This window comes from Grammomys surdaster, unplaced genomic scaffold (genome assembly GCF_004785775.1).
Source record: "Grammomys surdaster isolate TR1022 unplaced genomic scaffold, NIH_TR_1.0 313, whole genome shotgun sequence".
Lineage (NCBI taxonomy): Eukaryota > Metazoa > Chordata > Mammalia > Rodentia > Muridae > Grammomys > Grammomys surdaster.
In genome coordinates, this window is record NW_021604732.1 from 2,643,106 (window position 1) to 2,668,450 (window position 25,345).

The following is a 25,345-nucleotide window of genomic DNA, read 5'->3' on the forward strand; positions in this document are numbered from 1 at the left end:
GCCTTCTACTGGGCTCTCCAAGATGGAGTCAAACAATGTCAGACACTGAGCAGTGTGAGCTCACCAGTGGTCAGGGACTGCTCTAGTTACAGGACAGACAGGTCTCTGTGCACTTCTGTTCTGAAATGCACACCACAGAGCCTGAGGACTTCAGAGAAGGGCCACATTGGGCTCACTTTTCTAGCTGTGGAAGTTTAGAGGGAGGGCCTCTTAACACAACCAGATTACCAAAGCTACCATAAGGCCAATATGTAAAGCAGAGGCTCATTTTTTGTTTATATGTACCCTGCAGTAGGCCTCGGGGAGATGACTCTATCAGTACAGTGCTTGCCGTGTAACCACGAAGACCGAGTTACAATCCCCTGGCAACCATATAGGAAGCACTGTGGCAGTGTAATCCCAGCACTGGGAAGATGGTGACAGGTAGGGCTCACAGGCTAGCTAGTCTGGTCACTTGGGACCTCTAGGTTCAGTAAGAGATTCTGCCACAAAAATGTAAGGTCAAGAGCAGTTGAGGAACTCATCTCATTCCCACTTCTGGCCTCAAATACGTACCCACACCCCCACACACAAACACACACATACATACACACACATACATACACACACACATACACACACACATACACACGCACACACACACATACATACACACACACACAAAATGCCTATAAACAAACAAACTGTTCACCTTAACTGCGTCAGGATCATGCAAGGGGGTGGAGTAATGCATCCCCATAAATATGTACGTCACATGTAATGTTCCATATTGTCTTATTTGTAACTGTGAATAGATTTGGTTTTGTGTTTTAAAAATGATTAAAACAGTGTTGCTGAGAAAATTGGAAACAAAACACCACAAAGTTTCCCTGCATTCAACAGGGCCTGCTTCTCACATCGTGATTGTTTTCATCCCCTCTGCACCTCAGCTAGAAAATGAGGACTAGCTCCCAGGCAGAGGATCAAATAAAACAAAGACTGATTTCGTTCTGGAGAACATGATGGTGTTATAACCCCCAGTGCTAACCACGTCTTCCCATGTGTCACAGTTCTCTTGAATAGCCAGCTCTTTCTCAACCTCTTTGGAAAGTGCCTTTTATTAGTCACAAAGCAGGCAGTATATCACCATCATCCTCCCTTATGCTCCAGTCAACCTGAAGACACAAGAATTGTCCTCACGAGCTATTAATAAAATGGTTCTTGGAAGTTAGATGAACTGCCCAAGTTCATGGAGCTAACAAGAGGCAGGCAAAGCCTCTTGGACCCCACCCTGCCTCTGTTGTGCTGGTTTTACCCCTTCAGAAAGAGTGCAATCTAATGACGTGTTTCACAGATGATTCCGTAGTTGACTAAAACTCTGTTCTCGATGGCAGCCACATTCTAGGCACTCGAGAAAGGCTCTGCCATCCAAAAGCATTTCCCAGACTCATCTTCCCTAGATCAGGATAGTCCCACGAATAGAATCTGTCTCACTGGGTAAGGTGACCCATCTCCTAAGACCCATTTCCTAAGGACAACGGCATTTATACACAGGTAACATTGAACATCATTATCAAACAACATACCATCAGTTATTCAGAAAACACATCTGGCAAGGTCCCAAAGGACTGATGCCTGGGACCAGCATAATTTTATGGAAAGGGCAAAGTGACTGGCAAAAGGTAGTTACAGAGCAAGAATGTGTTGCAGAGGTGTTACTGTGGAACTTTGAATAACCTAGGGACATGGGAAAGCCAGATGTGGCAGAGATGTCACTAATAGTCTGTATGTCTCACTATCCTGCCAAGCTTGGGCACAATTACTAATTAGCTCATAGACAGCACAGAGCAGGGAATGTTGTCATACATGTGACTCTGTTCCCACGAGCACATAATCCAGCTCAGCCATGAATTTTACAAACTTTGCTGTGTCAACAAGACTGTGGTGCGTGGTACTATGGCTAACTGAATAAAAGCTCAGTCCCCATCATGATGCTTAAAGGCCCTTCTCCCAAAAGCTTGCTCAGAGTCCCTCTCAGACTGAGTCAGGAAGGACTTTGGGATATTTGTTTGGGAACATTGCGGCTCATTTACAAAGGGAAGGGAAATTTCTGAGTAGTAAATTTCTGGAAACAATTGGCATTAAAACAGTGTCTCCTCTCTTACTTAAATGGATGTAATATCTCCTCACAGAAGAAGCGCACGTTGAAGGGCTCCATCGAACTCTCCAGAATCAAGTGTGTGGAGATTGTCAAGAGTGACATTAGCATCCCATGCCACTATAAATACCCTTTTCAGGTAAGCATATCAGGACTACACCCTGGACCATGGTCAGAATCCTCAACTCTTGTGAGAGAAGATGGGGAAAGGGTGGCTTTCCCCCTTGCTGAGAGCTTAGACCAAGCCCACAGGAAGGCCTTTGTGTTCTTCGACCAACCAGTGACATTCACTCATTCATTCCACAAAGGCATAGACTCTTGAAGAGATTCTTGGTTCCTGTGGTGCTAGGGATTGAACCTGGGGCTTTCCATATGCTATCCAAGCCCCCTGCCATATATTACAGCCCCAGCCTCAAGGAGGTCCTAATTCCTGTTTCTCGCCTGGAGTTTCTGAAATTTCACAGTCTGAAAAACATCTGGAGATGGTTGTGCTGTTCAAAATAGCACCACCTGCAGAAAGTGAAGGCTTGCATGTAAATGACGATGGGAATTAAGTAGTGTTAAATAAGTAGTACCTTTCAAAGGGTCAGCAAAATGGCTTAGCAGGCAGAAGCACTTATGTGCAGGCCTAGTGACCTGAGTTCTACCCCCTGATCTCAGAAAGAGGGTGGAAAGAACTCTGAGGATTGTCCTCTGACCTCCACATTCAAGCCATGATGCAGTGTGTGTGTGTGTGTGTGTGTGTGTGTGTGCGTGTGTGTGTGTGTGTTCAAAAACACACACAGTAATAGGGCAAGAATGAAAGAAAGATTTCTTGATTTTAAAGTTCAGCATGCCAGTTACTGTTTTGGTCCCATTGTAAATGTTGAGTAGCCACTTGCTACTAGAGAGTGCTGCATTGACAGCACAGGTCAGTGTGCTGTGAAGAAAGCTCCACTGACTGATAAGTGTACCTTTTAGTCTTTATCTTGTTCACTACCCTTGGTAGTTATCCCCTCCTACATCCCAGATGTCTCTCTCGATTGCCCACAAGAAGGCAGATATTCCTAGACTATTTTTTTCAGTGCTGGGAATTGAACCTAGAGCCCTGAGCATACACTAGGCAAGTGTTCAAGCTCTGAGCTCCATCTCCAGCCCACAGTCCATTTTTAATGAGTCACGGAGAAGAGGTTTTTTTAAAAATAAAAAAAAAAAACCTGGAAAAGTAGACCCCATGAATCAATCTATCTCTCTCTCTCTCTCTCTCTCTCTCTCTCTCTCTCTCCCTCTCCCTCTCCCTCTCTCTCTCGCTCTCCCTCTCCCTCTCCCTCTCCCTCTCCCTCTCCCTCTCCCTCTCCCTCTCTCCCTCTTTCTCTCCCTCCCTCCCTTCCTTCTTCCTTTCTGTCTCTTCCCGCCTCCCTTCTTTTCCATATCTCCAGTCTGGCTTGGAACTTGGAATTCTTCTGCCTCAGCCTCCAAAGTGCTGGGATTACGGCTGCCCCACCACACTCAGCCTGAGGTGAAAGTCGTAAAATGAAAGTAAAAGAAAGAACAGAAATTCCCACTACTTAAATGTGCCAATTACAAACGACTCGAGGTGGGGGCAGATACTAATGATGTTTCAAAGACCCATGGCTTGGTTAATAGTTTCCTGCTTTAGAATCGTGCTTGGATTCTACAGGATGCCACCAGTGAGGAAAGGTGAGCTAACACACAGGCTCTGTGCTGGGGAACTCCTGGTGGATCTTACACTTTACCAAGAATTTTAAGAGAATCTTCAGTCAATGTTTGTCATCTAATAACTTACTCTTCCATATGACAGGAAGGCTTCTCTAATGACTGAAAAATTAAGATCAGATATGTTTATGTTTATACCCACTGGTGGCATAACACCCAAGAGAAGCCACCTACACTGTGGAAGGTCACCCTGATGACACAGCACCCAGACATTTTGATGAAAAGCACATTGGTTCCCAAGTCACCTAGATTAAATGATGCTAAACACTGAGATGGACCTGACATGGGTTCCTCGTTTCTAGGTGCCCTGTTTATCTTGAATTCTTGTGTACTTCCAGGTTGTGCATGACAACTACCTCCTGTATGTGTTTGCTCCAGACTGCGAGAGCCGGCAACGCTGGGTGCTGACCCTTAAAGAAGGTAATTAAACACCTGTGTTGAGTCACTGGGGCCTTGATCTTGTGCTGGGCTTGGGCTCTATGAAGGATTCTGTGGGCAGCTGGTGTTCAAAATTTATCTATTTATTGTTGGTCAGTGTCTAGCGTGGGCCCTGGAGCAGCAACAAGGGATTGGCCAAATCCAGCTCACCACCTGTTCATGTAAGGCTTCAAGATAAAAACAGTTCCTGTATTTTTAAAACATTTCAAAGGACTTTATAAGCACCCACATGATACCCTTGATTTTGCCTCTTGGCTAGTCAAAACTAAAATATTTACTATCTGGCATTTTAAAACTGTTTGCTTACTCTAGGAAGATAAAGAGTGAGAGCCCCTCTGGTTAGATCACAAGGCTTGACATCCTGCCTCTTCCTTCTGTTCTAGGGCAAGTTCCTAACTGCAGTCTCCCTAGCTGTTAAACAAGATAGGGAAAGGGCACTCAGAACCCCTCTGCACAGCTGCAGTGGGTAAAACACTTAAAACTAGCAACCATAGCCAGTGCCCGGGAAGCATTAGCTTGTTTGTTTGTTTGTTTGTTTGTTTGTTCATTTGTTCATTTTTGAGACAGGAGTTTGTGGAACCCAGTCTGGCCTCTAATTTTCTAAGTAGCCAAAGCTGACCTTGAACTCCTGGTCTTCCTGCCTTCATTTCCCTAATGCTAGAATTACAGGTGTGCACCACCATGCCCAGTTATCCACATCTTCAGCCTCATATTCCCGACAGCATAATTAGAACCCACACGGTGTTCATAATTAAAACTCACACAGACTGCTGTAGTGAAAATCCATAAAGTGCCAGTTGTTAGTATTTTACTTGGGCCTTCATGTACCTCGGTTTCCTCAGCTATAAAAGTTATCTAAGCACAGTCTTAGGGCTGTTGTGAGAATCAAATGAGTTAGGACATGTACTGTGCCTTTAAAAATTCTCACCTGAAAACAGTACCTGCTCAGTGTTAGTATGCTTACCCTTTAGCCTGAAGCCCCCAGTGTGTCAGGAGACCTGTCTTCAAGCAGCCATGAGGAGAAAGGAAGCAAGCCCCTTACTATGTCTGGAGTCACAGTACCTTTCTCTGGAAAATGAGGCTAAGTGATCACCTACAGGCTTCCAGGGTCAAGTCATTCTCAAATGGGATAGGACCGAGCAAGCACTGCACCAACCACAAAGTGCTCTCAAGCCCAGTAGCCACGGCTCACAAACAGATGCCAGGTCAAAACGAATAAAGAACCCCAGCTGCACTCATTTTCCTGTATCTTATAGTGGGGTTTTGATATGAATTTCAAAACTGGAACGAGCCCTAGAGATTAGCTAATGTTGAAGGGTTTCTTGTTTTTCACTAACAGAGTTCTGTTTATTCCTAATAAATTTTACTTCAAAGTCATAAACCTAGAGAGAACAGAAACAAATTTAGAGGGCCCCAGGGCAGCTCAGTTGGGAGAATACTTACCTACCATGCATGGAGCCCTGGGTTATAACACCAGCACTATACCAACATGATATGGTGGCACTTACCTGGAATCCTGGGACATGGAACATAGAGGCAGAAGATCTGGAGTTTAAGTGCATCCTCAGTTTTACGGACATGAAACCTTTTCTTAATTTTTTTTTTTTAAAAAGCAAAGTTGCTGTCATTCAAAATGAGAGAGATGGAAACCCCCACCCTCCCAACTTTACCTTTAATCCTTCTGGGCTTCATTATAGAGCCCATTCATCCAGTTGATGGCATACTGGGGAAACTGAGGCTCAGACAAGAGCTCCCCATCCTACAGACACACATAGCTAACTGAAAGCAAATACAGAAAAGAAGCTAGGTCCGCTGCTGCCAATGCTCCCTGAGTAAACAACCTCTGGGGTTGCCTGACTGTTCCTGTTAGGATTTGGGGCACACCTCAAGGTCCAGTCTCAGGGAGTGAGAAGATGGGCAATACTTGATCAGCTGGCCTAGAAATGAGTCCTCGGTTGCTACCATCTCTTTCAGAAACGAGGAACAACAACAGCCTGGTATCCAAGTATCACCCTAATTTCTGGATGGACGGGCGGTGGAGGTGCTGTTCCCAGCTGGAAAAGCTTGCAGTAGGCTGTGCTCCCTATGACCCAACCAAGAATGGTAAGACTTTGGGAAAGAGATAAAGAGGAAACCATTTCAGTTTCCCATCAACAGGGCATTAGAGATGGACAGCTAAATCCTCTGATTCCAGAATTCTCATTGGGGCACCTCTGTCTACCACCACCCCTTTCATGCTTTTCCATGTCAAAAATGATACACTCGAAGTATAGTCATTGGTCAACCATCTATGCTACCTAGGAGCTAGTTATAGATATAATATATATGGCCCTGCCGAGTGTACTAGATCAGAAGGTTCATGTTAACAATATCCATGGGGACTGGTAGATGCAGTAAAATTTGATAAGTACTTCAGTAACCTGTTGGGGAATTTGAACGGTCTTGGATTTTTTTCTTTTCTTTTTCTTTTCTTTTCTTTTCTTTTCTTTTTTTTTTTGTAGCCCTAGCTGTCATGGAATTCACTCTGTAGACCAAGCTGGCTTTGAACTCACAGTGATCTGCCTGCCTCTGCCTCCCAAGTGCCGGGATTAAAAGTGTGTGTCGATACTGCCCAGGCCGTCTTGTTAGATCTTAAAGGATAGAGACAACCTTAAGTACACAACATTTATTTTGTTTAGTGACATCACACCATGCATATGTCTAATTATATAATTCAATTCTCAGGCTTAAGAGAGAGAGAAAAAAAAACCTTCTCTTAATTTTAACTCTGGCTTCTTCCTTCCTGATCTTCAGACTTGCCTTTGACCTACTTAGTCTCAGAGAAAAGGAATCCATAATCTAAATGCAAAGTAGAAACAAATAAAACGTTTGTTCTTGGTTTTTCCATCAAAAGCTTAGTCCTGAGGTTTAGACTGTGTCTTGATTTTTCTCTAATGCCATGGTGACTTGGAGGCCTCCACCTTGCACTAACTGTAGCTCTACTCAAATGCACTTCACAGCATTGTACTTTGCCTCTTCACATCTGTCTCAGGTGAGGTCAAAGAAATGGATAACCTTGAGCAGTTCAAGGTCACACAGTTAGAAAGGGATAGAAACGATTAAGTGCTGTACTTGAGTTTTTCTCATCTCTCAGCCTCTCCTACCACGGATACTATTTCTCCCTCTGTGGTTTTTACTGCCCTAACACAAGGCGGATATAACACATAGCTGGGTTTTCCATGGCTTCCTGAGTCACAGACTCTCTGCACCACTTTAAAAACCATGGCTTTTCACCTTGCACTCGGGAAAGAATCGAGGTCATCAGTCTGCTGCCCTGCATGAATAATATTTAGCATTGTGAAGGTCAGTGCCCACTCCTTGGTGCTGTCGATTCTGCTTGCTGTATCTGAGCAGAAAGAACAGAAAGTTTGGTTGTGTGGATCACCTTACAGGGTTGGCAGGATGCCAGGCTCCTGAGGGGAAGCCCTCCCAGAGTCAGAGCTGGTCTCTGATTCCTTCCAAGGGTACTTCTTTGGACACTAGGAAAAGTCACCTGGTGACCCGAGGTCCTAATGTCCTCATGCTAAAGTGGGATGAGAGAAGTCTCGGAACCCTAAGGTGATGTAATTAATCCCCCACTGGATTCCCTTCTAATCTGCTTCCATTTTGCAGTTGTCACCATATAGGTTGCAGTGTTCATCAGCAGGGTTCATAGGCTTTCCCTCACCCTAAGACATGTGGCTGGGGTGCTACAAGTGGTTGAGTAACTCACTATGACTACCCTTGGGAGGGCTGGTCTTTGCAAGCTCCTCCACACTGTCCCGATAGCTGAACAGTTCTCAGCCATGGTCATGCGTGTGAGGTGCAGCCATTTGGCTGATAACTTGGCTTCTGCACAGCAACCCACTGCCGCCTCTTCTGAATTAAATAGCACTGCTCCCCATAGTTTTAGCAGGATGGCAGGCAGTTTTGAGAAGCTCACTTTACTGTGCACATAGCACATCGTCTTCCTGGGGTAAAGGCTCATAAGATTCCTGGTGTTGAATACATCAATAGTCTATGAGCATAGGGCTTTGGAATTTAAAAAAAAATAGTCCTAGCCATATCCTTTTCTTGTGTAACTTTATGTGTTCCTTAACTTCTCAGAGCCTCTCAGGTAATTTCACCACCAACAGATAGAATAATGGGCCACTCCTTTGAGTGACTGTTAGAAAACTCATTAGACTGTTGGAAAACTCTTAGCTCATTGCCAGCTTTACTGAGCTCTCTGTGAATGGTAACCAAGTCCAGGAGCTTTTCTTATTTGTGATGAAGGCATCTGAGTCTGAGATCAAGCAGCATCTGAGAAACAGCAAAATGGTTGAGAGGAAATGACCTAGCAACACACATTTCTGCCACCATAGCCAGTCCTAACTACACAGAGGGAGAATGGGAGCAGAAAGAGCAAGATCACCACAGAAAGAGAAAGTGACCAGTCACAGATAACCAGGCAGAGAAAGGGCTCATTCTGGTCATGCTAGGGTTAATCCAGTTTCGTGGCCTAGGTCCCATGCTAAATAGAAACCAGATGTGACCCACTCCACTGTGTGTGTGTGTGTGTGTGTGTGTGTGTGTGTGTTGTTTGAGATTAAACCTGTGGTTCTTGGATACAAATGATACCATTGAATTTTTAATAACCCCAACCCAGAAGCCAGAGTTCTAGTTTTATATGATTTCTTTGTCTGTTCTCTGTATACACATGCCAGTAGCAGTGAGCTCCAGTGTCCACATATGAATCTTATTCACCACACCCATGACGCAGGCTGTCTTCAGATCTACCATAGTAGGGATGAACGCCTTCCACCCTGCCTGTACGGACCATTCCCTTATCTCTAGTGCTTAAAGAGATCTCTTTACTGAACTACACGCTGTGCACATACCCGCATGCCTTTCATACTCCTCTCTCTCCCTCCCTCTCCCTCTCCCTCCCCCTCCCCCTCCCCCTCCCCCCCCCACACTTTTGGTCCATTTCAAGGCCTGGCCTGTGACGTGTATGACATAAGGAATATGGTCCATAGATCAGCTAAGAGAGAGAGAGAAAGATAAAGGAAGCAGATAGGGATAAGAAAGGAGAGAAGAAACAAGAAAGATGAGAGCTGAGTGAAAGGAGACATGAAGACACAAATAAGAGAGAAAGAGAGAGATCGATTTGAAGGTGTGTCGTTTGAGTGAGGCATCGAGACCATCTATTTAAACGCCTCAAGACAACTAAAAGCAATATCAGCCCACTCAGAAAGCACAGAGTCCTCCCACCTCATCAAACCCACAGTGGCATCAGGAAGGTAGTGAGTCACTGTCTCTGAGTCACATATTCCCACTCCCGAGCTCAGAAGGTAACATATGTGTTCATGGAAGTCTCTACCTGCAGAGAAGAGCCCAAATCTTGGGCCCTCTCCAGTCATGGGGATACAGAAGGAAATCCCAAAATTCTGACTTCTGGAAGTTTCTAGTATCCTCTAGAAAAGGGGATTGGAAACTAGCAAGTGCAAGATATGAAAGACAGGTTTTACCAAAGTTGATTCCGGTGTCTCTGTTTCATCATCTTCTTCTACCTCTTTCTCTGTCCCTCTCCTTGGGCCCCCTTTTCTCTGAAAGGCTGGGGTTTCATGTTCATTTTCTTTTTCTGTTTTTCTTGTTTCAGCTTCAAAGAAACCTCTTCCTCCTACTCCTGAAGACAACAGGGTAAGTGAGGTGGGCTTGTGTGCTGTAAGCCCAACTGTGGTCTCTGTCTGTTAGGTCTGTGTACTTGTGGTAGACAGCTATTGGGGTATATTTAACACATTGGGTTTGGCAGTGCTGTGTAGTGCAGTGCTTCTCAACCTCCCCAATGCTGTCACCCTTTAAAACAGTTCCTCATGTCGTGGTGACCCCCAACCATAAAATTATCTTCATTGCTATTTCATAACTGTAATTATGTTGCTTTTATGAATCATAATGTAAATACCTGGTATGTGTCCATTGTGAAAGGTTGACCTCTGAAGGGATCAAGACTCACAGGTTTAGAACCACTAATTAAGTGGGTCTGTCCACTAAAGGGACCATTAAGGTTCTGAACCACCATCTTGCTATACACAGTCCACAAACACTGGTACCAAGCTATTTTTATGCCTCACCATAGAGTACTCCAGAGACAAACTCCTGATAATACTTTATATATTCCTAAGTACATCCAAACTTAGCAAACCAAGTACCAAGAAGTCTTAAGGCTTTCCCCCAAGGCTACTCAGGTACTAACAGGACCTGGAGTTTCTGGTGTACAGATTGGGAAGTGATTGTTCTCCAGATATGAGCCATAGACTTCCAGCATCAGCCACACTGGAGAGCATGTAAGGATGCAGAGCCCTAAGAACACACCCAGATCCACTGCAGCCATAACCCTGGGGGAGAGGCTCTTTATCTGCATACTAATTAGTTCTTGTGATTCTGAGATATACTCAAGTTTGAGAAACACTGCTCTGTGGTAAACTGATTTACAAGACTTGACATAGAACTAACTTTGGAGAAGAAAAAAAACAAGGAAACGATCAGCCTTCACATTCTGGCCATCTTAGCATCAGTGTTCCCATTCGATTGCTCACCCTCAGAAACTTCCACTTTGTCCCCCTCATGCTTCCTCCTGAAGAGTGAGCTCTGATTTTCACCCCCAGCCAACACAGTAACATCTCAAAACTGGCAGCATCCTCAGAGGTGAAGCTAAATCCTCCAGCCTCTCCTCAGCTGACACTGAAACATCACAGCAGAGACACGTTGTTGCAGAAAACCGGGTGTCTGCTGATCTCTTTAACCTTCTGAGCATCACTACAGCAGCCGCCTAGTAGCTGAGGCTTGGAAGCCCACCCAAGCCCACTGTTCTCTCTGAAGTTACCCCATTCCTCCCTTGCCCTCAATGTCAGTGGAAGTAAAGTCAGAACATGCTGCTTGTCCATCACTCTTCCAACTCCACCATTAGGATTTTAGGGCTCCTTGGAGATGCAGTGTTTTGTGAGCAGTTTCATCATAACCATGTCGTCCACATGTCTAAAACCACTGCAATGTTTCTCTTATTCCTTGCCACTTGAAGTCATTTCTGTCTTCCCTTTCTTACCTGCAGGACAATGGCATCTCAGGTTGTCGTATAGAGGAACAATATTTAGTGCCATGTTTTCAGACCGTATGCTCTGCCCCAGCTTCATTTCTCTTGCTGTTGTAAGATAACCTGACCAAAAGCAGTTTAAGGGAGGAAAGAGTTTATTTGGCTTAAATTCCAGGTCATAGTCTATCATTGAGGAAAGTTAGGCAGCCACTCAAGGCAAGAGCCTGTAGGCGGGCTTGATTGCTAGTCCACACAGCCTTAATCTCCAACCCACTTCAAAGCAAAGGACGTGTGGCAGAAACCACAGATGTGTGTTACCTAGCTAGCTTTCTTATGTTTTTCAGGGCTACCTCCCTAGGGAATGGTGCTGCCCACAGTGAGCTGGGCCCTCCTACATCAACAACAAGGCAATCCCCCATAGACATGCTCATAAGCCAATCTGATCTAGGCAGTTCCTTAATTCACTTCTAAGATAATTCTTAGTTGTTATTAATCAGGTTGATAGCTAAGGCTAGCCAAGACTTGTTCTACTTGAGGAAGACTGTGGAGTTGCCCTCCACAGGAACAGTGTAGTTGTTGTTAGTCAAGACGGAGGTCATAGAAACCCATAATCACAGGCTTTCTATCCTGTGGGTGCACATGGGGCCAGGTCCAGATGTTTAGACCCGAGTTATTTCCAGTTCTCTCATCCACAGAGCTTAGCACATCATACCAGGTCTAGTTAACCCAGAAGAGCTTCCTAAGGGACCACATGAATATGTCTGCTTGTGCCCTTCTCCTGGCTCCCAAACAAGGAACCCCTTTTTATTGCCCCACGTCTGCCTGCATCAGTATCGTGGAGCTTAGCTCACTTACAACCAGGAGAGCTCCTAGGGGCCAAACCTGTTCTTAGTCATGCAGTAGAGTGACCAAGAAACGAGACCTTCATCGACTGCAAGTCTCTTCTACACATCCAGGGCCTCAGTCGGTCCTTCTTGAGCCTTTGGCCATCATTTTCTACAATGCCAACTCTTGATTTAATCTAGTGATTCTCAACCACATCCTACCTAATGCCCCCCTTTCATGAGAAATGTTCTATAAAGATCCTTCTGTTACCCTGAGGGGAAAACCATTAAGTAGGGGCTAGTGAGATGACTCAGCAGTAAAGAACAGTGACTGCTCTTCGAGGGGATCCAAGTTCTGTTCCCACACCTGTACTGGGTTACTCACAGCCAGCTGCCTGAAACGCCAGCTCCAACTGATCTAATGCTTTCTATTGGCCCCGGAGATTGCCAGTACTCATGTGGCATGCATACAGATAGACACACACGCATGCATAAAGAGAACGGAAAATAAATATTTTTTTTAAAAAACTTAAATAATACAACTTATGTAAACAAACACCTCTAAAGAGAATCAAGAAATATAGTGTAATACTGAAAACAGAAAAACTAGAATAGACTGTATTTATAAATGTTAATACGGTACTGTGAGTATTTGAGAAGTCACGATGGAATAAGCCACTGCTTGTTTCCCATTGACAGCCCACTGTGGTTGGCAACTTAAGTGCAATAGATTCAGGGATGTTTTACTGATGGTTCAGTTCTAGTGTTTCCATGCGTGATAAGATTTTTCCAGAATGGCAAACAATTCCCCAAAGTGTTCTAAATTAAACCAAGTGTAAGCGCCCTCAGTGCATAGGTAGTGACACTCCTGGAAAAACTGGCCCTTCGTGTTGAGTAGAAGTGGGATCTAGCCTTTGGGTCTTTTTGAATAGTGTAAAAGTCTAATGAGCTATCCATTGTGCAACAAAGGCCTCTCGTGTATTATAATTCTATGCCAGGTTCCCCATGTGGATGTCAATTAGGACATTCAGAAGTTGGAAAGTCTGTGAGACACTGCAGAACATTTTGCATTCTTGGCCCTTGCCTTTTAAATACCCCCACTATGTGTTCTACATGACCCCTGAGAAGTGTACCATCATTTTGAAACTCTGCCCTAGCCTTTTGCCTTTTTCTTTTAAGGGTTAATCAGGGACTTGGTTCTACAGTCACATGAACAAGACATCACTTTGGTCCCTTTTTCAGGTGCCTTGAACATAGTTTATCCATCTGTTAGATCTATGCATGGACTCAGGTCCACAAGCTCTTAGCTCTCTAGAGGATCCAGCCCACCACCTTATTTCAAGCTCCAGTAATATCCAGACTTGAGTGTATTTGGAGAATTTGTGACTTCTCAACACTACATCATCTTCTAACCAGTAACTTAGTCTTTTCCCATATTTACCCTGTTCCTAAATCTTTTCCCATATTTACCCTGTTCCTAAATCTGCCCCTCAATTCTCAGGTGTGCTCATCTTGATCTCTGGCAGTTGTTTGTCTTATGAGCTGTTTTTCATGTCATTAATATCTTATGCTAGTTGAAATATGGGATGGGACAGAGGCATAGGCCAAGGTTTCTGCAAGAGAAAGAAAGGAGCCATATGTTACTATGGAGGAAACATTGAGATGAATTCCCTGGGAATGGTCTATGTCTATTCCCTGCCATTGAGTCTGATTACCCATTCTAAATAAAGCCATTGGTAAAATGGGCTCTTGAGGCTCTGCTAGCCTCTGATTTGATGGATCTGGGGGAAAAAAAATCATGTTTCTGATGAGCCAAATTAGGAACCAATAGATTTCTGTGAAAAGTGAATGGCTTCTTAGAATTCACTGGGATCAGCATCTACCTTGCAGAATGCAGGAGGTGGGGACTGCTGCTGTGTGTATCTGTTCAGCTCCACAATTCTAACTCATACAGAATGCTTCCTTGATGAAAGCAGCTGCCTCTGCAAATGACCCCAGTGGCTAGAGGGAGCTGAGAGGTTGACGTAACCTAAATCCAGGATCTCACTCCCTGCTTGTGTCTTTGCTTAGTTTTGTTGTCTCTTCCCCAGCGGTCACTTCAGGAACCAGAAGAAACCCTGGTCATTGCCTTGTACGACTACCAAACCAACGATCCTCAGGAGCTCGCGCTGCGGTGTGATGAAGAGTACTACCTGCTGGACAGCTCTGAGATCCACTGGTGGCGAGTTCAAGACAAGAATGGGTAAGGCAAGCGCATGGCTACTATGGGAACAAAACAACTGTGGGAAGGAATATCCCATCTCCCTCTGCTGCCCTGAGGCTGGGCATGGGTGCTTCCACCGCCATACCTACTCCCTGTACCTCATCTTAAGCCACTGTTCTCAACTTGTCTAAATGCCTCTCCATTTTTCACTCACTCTGTTATTTTCTTGAGTTTTTAAATACATGTTAAATACACCACATAGTGATATGAGTGGAAAGAAAAGGCGTGTAATAATGACATAGAGCAGCGGTCATGTTAGAAAGTCTCAGATGGCACCCGAGACTCCGTTATGAGAGCAGTCATTAGATGACGTATGGACACAACAAAGTTCTGCAAATACTAATGACCTACTGTGGGTTTGGATGAAAAACAACTCAAGGGTCCTCGTCTAATATGAAACAATTACTGTAACCAATATTCTTATATACCAATGTCAAGTGTTAATATTATGAAGTACCATTTGTACCGTGTGTGTGTGCATTGAGTCCCCTCAAACTGGAGTTACAGGTGGTTGTGAACCACCATGTTGGTGCTTACGGGAGTCAAACCCAAGTCCTCTGCAAGAGCAACAAGTGCCCTTAACCCCTGAGCCATTTCTGCAGCCCCTTCGGTGTTATTTTGAACAAAGCTTGAGAGAAGACCAGGCATTGTTTATGTAGCATGACAGTCTTTACGGTACATACATATATGTATGTACACATATATCCCAATTCTAACTATGGAAATGTTGAGTTATTGTAAGGTATGGTAAAATATCATAGTATATGATAGTTTAATTTTACCAAATTTACATACCCCCAACAGGATTACAGAAAAGCCAACCCTGGCTATTATTAAGCATCGAGAGCATGGAAGATGATATCTTTTTGTTCATTTTTTTTGTATGTTGGCAGAACCTGGAGACATTTTACATGTAATGAAGCTTTAAATCGCTCATTTCTCTGATTAAAACTGGAAGCTAAGAAAGCTGAAGGGACTCCTTACCAGCTTTCTGGTGCTGAGGGGTGAATTCAAAGCATCTTCAAGATCTACAAAGCTATCACAATGTAAAAAGTATTCAGAATGTGGATTAATTTGGCCATGTTGTTTCATTTTCTATTATTAATTCCAACTTAAATGTGGCACTTCACCTTGGCATTCAGCCTGACCTTGACCTTTGTTTTTAATTTTATACAGGGTCTCATCCTGTACCTCACACTGGCTGGCCTGGAACTCACAGCTATCTTCTTGCTTCAGCCTCCTCAGTGCTAAGGTCACAGGCCATTTGCTCCGCTTGAGTTTATGCTTTTTCTCCTGGTTCTTTATCCAAAGATGCTCAATTAGGGGGATTTTATATCTAAACATGTATGGCACCAACTGGGAACAGTTTTTAAAAACCTGTGGTTGGAAAGCTGGGTTTTTATATCTTAATTATTTTGATTTCCTTACTGAGAAATGATGGCATAAAGTGGAAATTTACTGATTATCACAGAAATTAATGATAGAAAATACAATTTGAAAAGTATTTTTTCCAGTAGAGGAAATTTCATGTTGAGAGCAGGTAGAAAGCAGAGCTTTGTAAGTAAAATAGCCATGTGTTATTTATTATATTTTGTATTTTTGGTGGAGCATGTTGCTTTCAACCAAGCATATACCTTTGTACTTTTATCAGCAATCTTATTCCAATTTCTTATGCCTTGTCACAAATGCCAAATACTATGAGGGTTCCCATTCTTAAATGGCATCCATGGACTAAATCTATTAAATGAAAATATGAAAATCATTCCTCTGCTAATCAGAACACTTGTTTTCCTTTTTACAGGCATGAAGGATATGCACCAAGCAGTTACCTGGTGGAAAAATCTCCAAATAACCTTGAAACCTATGAGTAAGATACTGTATTTTTTGACTCACTTATTTGTATATTATTTGTTTGTCTGTTTGTTTGGTTGGTTGATTGGTTGGTTGGTTTATTGAAACAGGGTCTTATTGGGTAGCCTTGGCTGGTCTGGAATTCACCATGGAAACCAAGCTGGCCTAAAGCTCAGAAATTGGCCTGTCTCTGCCTCCTAAGTCTGCAGATAAAGGCATGCACTACCATTCCGTGCTATGATTAGATTTTTTAGAACGATGGTACGAAGGTTTTCTTCCAAGGTCAAGCATAAGTTATTGGTTGACTATAAAATTGTCCAATGGTTCCCTTTTTTGGCCTACTTTCTTTTCTTCTAGTCTCTGATCACACCATGGCAAGTGTGCAACACACACACTCCACAGACACACAATAATAAATAGATAAATAAATAAATAAATAAATAAAATGATTAAATATGCCTATCCATATGTCTTAAGTTATCTACAGAGAGTAGTAAATACACAAGCATTCAGCCACTGGTTCATCTAGGCAAAGGGTCAATAGGAGTTCCTTTATATTGTTTTATAACTTTTCTGTAAGTTTGAAAATTTTCAAACTTTATCATTATTGTACTTTATCCAAAGATGCTTAATTAGGGAGATTTTAAATCTAAACATGTATAGAACCAACTGGGAACAGTTTTTAAAGACCTGTGGTTGGAAAGTTGGGTTTTTATGTCTTAATTATTTTGATTTGAAGGATATGCAGAGGTCAGAGGACAAATTTCTGGAGTTGGCTCTCTTCTTCCACCTCTGTGATCCAGGGATTGAACTCATACTGTCTCAGTGATCACTTTTACTCGCTGAGCTGCCTTGCCTGCCTTGAAATACAGAGTTGTGGAGCCTAGTCCCAGTGGGTACATCCACAAAACACTCCCCTACATAAGGCTCGGGGACCATTGTAAGAGATGAGGCAGAAAGATAGCAGGAGCCAGAATAGTTGGGAGTTTACTGTGAGACTGAATCTCCCAGTATTGTCACAAGCTACGCCCATAAGGTCTCACCAGCATAAGCTCAACCATGAGCTGAACAAGGATGACACCAGTGAGCATGCCAACCCGGATGGAGAGATGCCCACAAGGGCTCAACACTACACAAAGGACCAGGGGCAACTGAGGAAGGAGCAAGCACATCGATTGGTTGTCCAGTGCCAAATGGTCAACCCTGAAGACATACACACAGCATTAGACACACTGAAGGGGTTTTAGTTAGGAGGAGGTACAATAACATTAGTGAAGAAAGAGGCTTTGAATTGGAAAGAGATCAGGGTATTTGGAGGGGTTTGGATGGAGGAGAGGGGAGAAATGTTTTAATTAAATTATAATCTCAAAACTTAAAAGAGGAGAGAGAGGGGAAAGGAGGGAAGAAGGGAGGGAGGGAGAGAGGGAGGGAGGGAAGAAGGAAGGAAGGAAGGAAAGAAGGAAGGAAGGAAGGAAAGAAGGAAGGAAGGAAGGAAGGAAGGAAGGAAGGAAGGAAGGAAGGAAGGAAAGAGAAAAGATAGCTAACTGTAACTGTGAGCCTGGGAATAAGCTAGTAAGCAGCATTCTTCCATGGTCTCTGCTTCAAGCTCCCCCTTGAGGCCCTGCCTTGGCTTCCCTGGATGATGGTCTGTAACCTAAAGATGAAATAAACCCTCCCACAAAAATAAAAACATTAGTACTCATTAAATATAAAACATCAGAGAAAAAGGATATGAGATAACCAGAACCTCTGCTAACTCATTAGGACTCGACGGCCAATACAATGATTTCTGCAATCTGAATAGATGCCAGGAACTAAGCACTATCGTTTTCTTAATAGTGTCTTTCACTATTTTGATCAAATATGTGTGAATAGCCCTTCCCAGGGCTGAGAGATGATTCATTCTTTCCAAGAATGTTTGTGCTGAGATGAAACACAGATGAGAGATACTTAGCTGAAACAATTGTTTTATAGTCACTGCCTTTGAAGGGGGAAAAATGGTTGTTTATTTCAAACGACTGCTTGGCTGAGTAGCTGTGTTTGTCTTGGCCTTTAATCAAAATCCCTTCGTTTATGATTCAAGAAGCAAATTTGAGGCCTCAACAAAATAAAGCAGTAGGGAATTGATGGACCCCTGAGGGCAAGTAAAAGTGTATATCCCCTACCTAATGGAATCTTAAGTCATTTTCATAATAAAGACCATATGGTCTGTGTACCAGTTTGTGCCATGTACTACCAGCTTGCATTTCCTGCGTTATGTTATCCCAGCTAGAAAATGACATAATGTAAGGAAATGTTCTGATATTTAATATATAGCTAGATATAGGAAAGCTATCCATATGTTTTATTCTTTAACTCAATTTTGATGACTTTAAGGTGAGTTTTGCATAAGAACTCAAAAATATACCACCTGCTAAAGTATCATGGGTTGATAACTAGATTCAGGTTTTCTGTCTTAGCCTAGAAGCAGAAAGTTGAACAAGTTCCAACCGCCTAGTAATTCCTGGGGGTGGGTTCCATGACCTACAGTGTATCCTGAAACTGCAGGTAGTTCTGAACTCAGTATGTACTATGCTTTTTTATCTACATACAACCTATAGGAGAGCTTACTTTAAATTAGATACATTGAGACATTAGCACTAATGGCTAGTGATAAAATAGAAGTTATAGCAATATACTACCATAAAATTGCCATCATAACTTGTCTTGCACAGAGTGCACTTGAACACAAACACAGCAATACTGTGGCACTATATCTAGTGACCCACACAGCAACAAAGTGACTAATAAGTAGGTATTGCATGTAAGTGGACTGGCTGTTTCAAGGGTGACTTATACCCTAGATGATTGTCATGAGATTTCATCATGCTACTCAGAACTTAGAATTGATCATTTCTAGAATTGCCCATTTCGTGTTTCTGGGACCATGAGCTGACTGTGGGCAACTGAAATCACAGAACAGCAAAACTGCAGAAGAGAGGCTACTGTACCTCACCCTCTGTGAACTTTGATCCCTCCTCTGGTAAAGAAAGGATCAGAGGAGAGACAGAGGCATGCAAAACACTGCACTGCAGACATTCCTTCACTGCCTTGTGCACTGAACATGAGCAGACCTCGGTCTATGTGAGTGACACCATTGTGTGAACCCAGACCTGAGTCACACTTTAGAGCACAGCTCTAGCGACCCATATGCATTCCTTGGACCTTGGATCGGATGAAGCACACTTGCTGGCCATCTGGCAGCCCATGGAGGTGTACAGTCTGCTCTGCCACGCAGTGGTTTAAAAGCTCAACGGAATCCCCTGGTTCTCTTCTTCTTGGATGCTCTCAAGTAGCTAAGCAAGTTTCAGAGACATCATTTCTTCCTCTCCTGCAGTTATTAAGCTCCAAAAATAAATTGTCGACTGATGATCATTCTCCTTTTGCTGTAGGCTTTCTGGCCCAGAAATAAAACCCTGTACGCTTCCTTTACCAGGAAGTAACTTATTATGTCAGCCTTCATGCTTCTAAAAATTATTATCCAAGTGCTAGAGAACTCTGAAAGTTACCGGGCTGAGGCGCTTATTCATGTTTTGGCTTTATGTATCTTGTATTTGATAGCACATGTTCAGTTGGATACTTTAAACTATCATTAAGGGCCAGACGGAGAAAGGATGGGTGAGTAAGGGGCTGCAGGAGAAATGTGCTGAGCTTGCACATCCCCACGGGACCATTGACCTACTTGCATGTCTGTACATCCTACTGCACGGGCTATTGATCATCCTCCAGGTACACACATGCATGGACAGTGAAGAGCCTGCATGGCTATTTCCTGCCTTTCTTCTTCTTAGCCCTGGGAGAGCCCCTCCTCCCCTGCCGCACTTTCTCTTACCTAAGTGATTAGGATGGTCAAGATATGTCTCCACATTGTAACAACATTCAAAACCTTTGTTCTTGAAAATGATTCCTGGTTTTGCCACTTATTAATTACACTCATCAATTACAAAAACTGCAAAAAGTCTGGGGGCCTAATCTTAAGAGGAAAATATGACAACCATTTTCAAAGGATATTTGCTAAACTTGCAAATTAGTATTAACGTTTTTTATGGCTGCCTATCACCCTCCTACCTACAGCCACCTACTGACATATGAAATGGGGGAGGTGAATGTTTTCTACAACACTGTCATGGAAAATTTCCAACTTGCACAAAAGTAGAGAGCATAGTACAAAGAAGGCCCTGAAACTCAGCTTCAGCAATTACTAGTCTGATGTCAACTCTTGCTTCATTCTTTTTCTTCTCCAGAAGAAACCTGACTACCTGGAAATGGTCATGGCTTTCCTTTTGAGTTGGAAAGCACTGATAAAAACAGAAAGCAAACACATGACTTTTGAGCATCATCTTTTATAAGTAAGCGATGAAGTTTTCTTTTTTTTTTTTTTTTTTTTTTTTTGGTTTTTGAGACAGGGTTTCTCTGTGTAGCCCTGGCTATCCTGGAACTCACTCTGTAGACCAGGCTGGCCTCGAACTCAGAAATCCGCCTGCCTCTGCCTCCCAAGTGCTGGGATTACAGGCATGCGCCACCACTGCCCGGCCAGCGATGAAGTTTTCAAACTGACCCATGGCTTGTTTTTGGCTTTCAGGTGGTACAATAAAAGCATCAGCAGAGACAAAGCTGAAAAACTTCTTTTGGACACAGTGAGTATCTGCATCCTAACTAAAAAGAAATTGTACGGTTTCCAGCCGTGTTATGGTTATGCTGGTGTGGTGGATTCCTGTGTTGGCTTGACAATGGCTTTCATGTCTGAGGACAGGTATTCTGAGGATTATTTCGGCTAGACAGCACAGGAAAGGAGGCCCGGGGAAGCGCTAGACCTGGGTGCTAAGACTGGCTGCTGCCATGACCTTGGCTTCAGGCCTGCTCTGCTTTTCCTTGTCTCTGGTATTCAGGAATGGATTCTGCCTAAAGGAGCTGTAGTTTACAGGAATCCTACAGATTTTTCACCTACAGTTTCTTCTCTGAAGCCTTTGCAGTCTGGCAGAGAGACTGACCTCACCCCAGGATCTTAGAGTTAGGGGAAAGAGGGCTAAGCCGAAAGCAAGCATGATATGATGGAATTGGTACCCCTGTTCAGGTCTCTGTTCTGCCATCAGTTCAGTGGGTGACTGTGGGGATTTCTCTTCTGCCTTCTGGGCCCCTATTTGTCATCGAGGACAAACTGAATATCGGAGTACATCGGGATGCCAGTGACCCGTTAGCTCCAATGGATGCTGCCCCTGTGTGCTCTTGGCCCTGAGCAATTAGACACTGCCATTGCACCTGGACCCCACTGGGAACCAAGACTCACTGAATAGTTACAAGTGACTGGAAGGGAGACCAGGATCAAAGGCATCAGAAAGTGTTCTCGTAGCTGGAGGAACCGAGCTGAGTCTTTGAATCCTCGAGTCTCCTTGGTTCTCAGTGATTAACCATCCCCGTGGTTCCCAATAGACCTTAGATCTGAGTTGCTGCAGGAGTTTAAAATGCAGATTCTCAGAGCCCTGTGACATGGCTTAGTGGGTTTAAGGTTATCCCATCAAGCCTAACAACCTGGGTTCAATACCCAGGACCTGCACGGTGGAGGAAGAGACCTGACTCCCACAGTTGTCCTCTGACCTCAGCATGCCTACTACATCCTGCTCACACACATAAAATAGATAAATGTAACAAAAATACAGACTCTAAGATTCCATGGCAGATCTGTAGAAACAGGACCTCCAAAGGTAACCTAAATTTTGTTTTCTCTCCCCCGACCCATTTGTTTGGTTGGGTTTTTCAAGTCAGGTTTTTCTAAGTAGCCCTGGCTGTCCTGGTACTCTTTCTCTACACCAGGCTGGCCTCAAATTCAGAGACCCACCTGCCTCTGTGTTCTAAGTACTGGGATTAAAGGCGTGCTCTACCTGGCTCTATATTTTCATGAACTGGATTTGGACACAGATGTAGCCAGCTCCTCTCGTTCCTCAGCCTGTGTTGCTGGGAAGCAGTAAAGCTTGATAAGAACTAAGTACAAAGCGCACAGAACTAGGACCCTGAATTACACTGCAGTTAAATAAGGACATTACCCTTACATTCCGTTGCATCCTTAATAAAGTCAATGTAGAGCTTCAAATAGCCCACGTCAATGACAAAGGAAAGCAGTTCTTGCTGTTGAGAAGTTCTGTTGAGGCATTTCAACATATTTTGCTTTCTCAGGCTGTTGAAACACACATTCCTTGCTAATATTTTGAATTCACTTACCAAATACCCTCTTCCTTCTTAGGTAAGTCTAAAGGCAAACTTCGGAGGGGCCCACTAAGCTTTAGTCTGGGTTCTGGACAGTAAGAATGGGATGAAGATTTCTTTCTATTGTTTACATGCTTGCTGTCTGACTCAGTAGTGTTGCTTCTCTGTTGTACTCAGAGTCTTCTTGTCTCACAAGTATATGCCTCTTAAGAGGTAGGTTATATTCATTTCCTCTGTTATTAACTAAAGCGTCTAGGTTACAGTCTATGTATGTGTATATGATATGTATATGTGTATATTCCTATGTTCTACTTTGTCCCTATTAAGTAAGCTTAGATTTAACAGTATCTATCACAAAACCCTTACTCAACAACCTTGTTCCATGAATGAGTTCACCCAGTGCTTACTGTGTTTTTAAGTTATCATGGCTGGCCTGGCCATGAGTATCTGTGCGGAAACTTTAAAAGCACAAACTCCAGCCCGGAGGTATGACCCAATGGCTAAAAATGCTTCCTGCTCTTGTAGAGAACCAGGGTTCAAGTTCCAGCACATATATGGCAGACCACAAGGGATCCAGTTCCCTCTTCTGGCCTCTGCAGGCTCCTGTATGTAAACTCACATAAGAGCGTGCACATAAGCATAAAAAATGTAAAACAGCAATGCTTCCCTACAGCAAACTTGCCTTTGAGAAGTGCTGTTGAGGCATTTCAACGTATTTTACTTTCTCAGGCTGTTGAAACACACATTCTTGCTAATATTTTACTCCAGGTCTATCCAATCCAAGGGGCACTGAAGTGATTATGTGACTTACATTAGTTTTGGGACACAGGAAAGAATCTCTTACATGTTCTGTCTATTCTTCAACTGATACCTCCTTTAATAATCCAGCCCTCTGCCTAGCCATGAGATGTGATACTTTTCTTGTTTGAACATTAAGACGAAATGTTATGTATCCAGTAGTTCTGTCTGCACTCTGCCTTCAATTTCAGCATTTCTAAGCCTTAGCCCCTCTAGAAAGGGTCAGTCCCTGTGAGCAGGCATTCTGTAACTATCCTCATGCGTGCAGTAGCGTCTTACACTTTAGGAGACCTACGTTTTAGACAAAAGCCTAACCTAGGTTTATTATACTTATGTGATTCCAAGATGTCATCAAAGATACAATGTTGACTTAAGTGGGTTTGTTTTGAAAGAAGAGCCCCATCCCACCCTGCCCCCCAATGAAAGACATATGTTGGAGACATTCTTAGAACATATTTCAGCATGACAAGACCACAAAACATCAGCCCATCTTTGAATAACATACCTTTGTTTTGAGATTACTATTTAAAAAGTTAGCTTCAAATCCTCTGTACAGAAAGATAAACACACTGAAACATGTTTCAGATAAAGACGAACAATAACCCTAATAGTCAATGTCCTGGGATTCTGTTCGAGGAACTGTTCTGTGCGTATTATTCAAGTCTACCAATGGTCATTTTTCAGATGAAGAAATTGACACATAAACTTCTAATCAGGAAACATCTGGAATTAACAATACTACAAGATAGAATTCCCTTGAAACACCACCTGATCCGTCTCCTTTGTGTTAAAGGCTGATAAGCTGGGGGCACCTTCAGAAAGTGGATCAGTGGTATGGCCTCTCCACAGCAGGGATATGTCGGAAATAGAGAGAGAGAGCGAGCGCGTAAGGAAATACATAAGTTACTCTTTTCTCCCATCCTTCCACGGTTATACACATACTTCTTCTAACATAATCATTTTGTTGTTGCTTCTTTTTTTTTTCTTCTAAATGAAGCAATAAAATTCACTCTGAGATGTTGACTGTGTTGAGAGGAAGTGAAGCCCCATCTGGCAACAGAGTCAGTGCCCCTGTGACACTCTTCAGGGGCCGTGTGCCTGTGGCTACCTCTCCGCTCCTTGCAGGAAGTATGTGGTAAGGCACATGCTTTCCTCAAACTCTTAGCTGCTTCAGCCACAGTGAGAGCCCATGTTGCTGTCACCAAACGTTTCCCACAGTAACTACAGTGGAGAAAGAGTGTGTTTGGAGGAGGTGGAGCTTTCCATGCTCTGCAGACCTGACTCTGACCTTACCTCTCCTCACCTGGTGTTTATAGAGTACTTAACAGCTGAGGCCTGCTGTAATCACAACTTGTTTACAGAAAAACAATGACTTCTTTGAAACCGGAACACCAACACAAACAGCCAGATATTCATTAGTTAGATAAAAGAGATGTTTACAGCTCCTTTCTTCAGACAGTTGGTGAGCTTCTGGTCTTTTTGGTCTGTTTCTTCCTTTAGAATAAATGACATAACCAGATAAAATCTGCCTCTGCTTGAGGCCTGTTTCTTCCTGTCTCCTGTTTAACCCATCACATTCCAACCAGCCAAGAGCCAAAGCTGCATACCGTGGCAAATGGTGAAAACTGGAGATAATTCCTGTTGAGCAAAGCCATCACACAGAAAGTCTCCACTCCAGCAGCCAGAAGGTGGCTGTCAGCTGATGAATGGAAATCAAGTATGGTCTGTCCCTAAAGTGGAATGTCATTCAGCCACAAGTAGGAGTGAAGTCTTTACACCTGTTACCACCTAGGACGTCCTTGGAAAGAATATTATAAATAAAAGGACCCACTCACAGAAAACCACATGTGATTCCACTTACAAAAATGTCTACACAAAAACGTCTACAATAGGCAAATCTATTTTCAGAATGCTTATTAAAATGCATATCAGCATGCTCATTCTCTCTCTCTCTCTCTCTCTCTCTCTCTCTCTCTCTCTCTCTCTCT

The 25,345-nt window shown here is 43.3% G+C and overlaps 1 protein-coding gene across 2 annotated transcripts in view; it reads left to right on the top strand.

The window, feature by feature from the left end:
• Itk (IL2 inducible T cell kinase) overlaps positions 1 to 25,345 on the top strand; it is a 61,005-nt gene that overhangs the window by 18,870 nt on the left and 16,790 nt on the right. For both annotated transcript variants that reach the window (XM_028777654.1, XM_028777655.1), the window contains exons 2-8: positions 2,172 to 2,276; positions 4,192 to 4,273; positions 6,266 to 6,394; positions 9,951 to 9,991; positions 14,296 to 14,447; positions 16,270 to 16,335; positions 20,941 to 20,995. In XM_028777654.1, the coding sequence (XP_028633487.1) occupies positions 2,172 to 2,276; positions 4,192 to 4,273; positions 6,266 to 6,394; positions 9,951 to 9,991; positions 14,296 to 14,447; positions 16,270 to 16,335; positions 20,941 to 20,995 (630 nt within the window). The remainder of the gene's footprint in view (positions 1 to 2,171; positions 2,277 to 4,191; positions 4,274 to 6,265; positions 6,395 to 9,950; positions 9,992 to 14,295; positions 14,448 to 16,269; positions 16,336 to 20,940; positions 20,996 to 25,345) is intronic.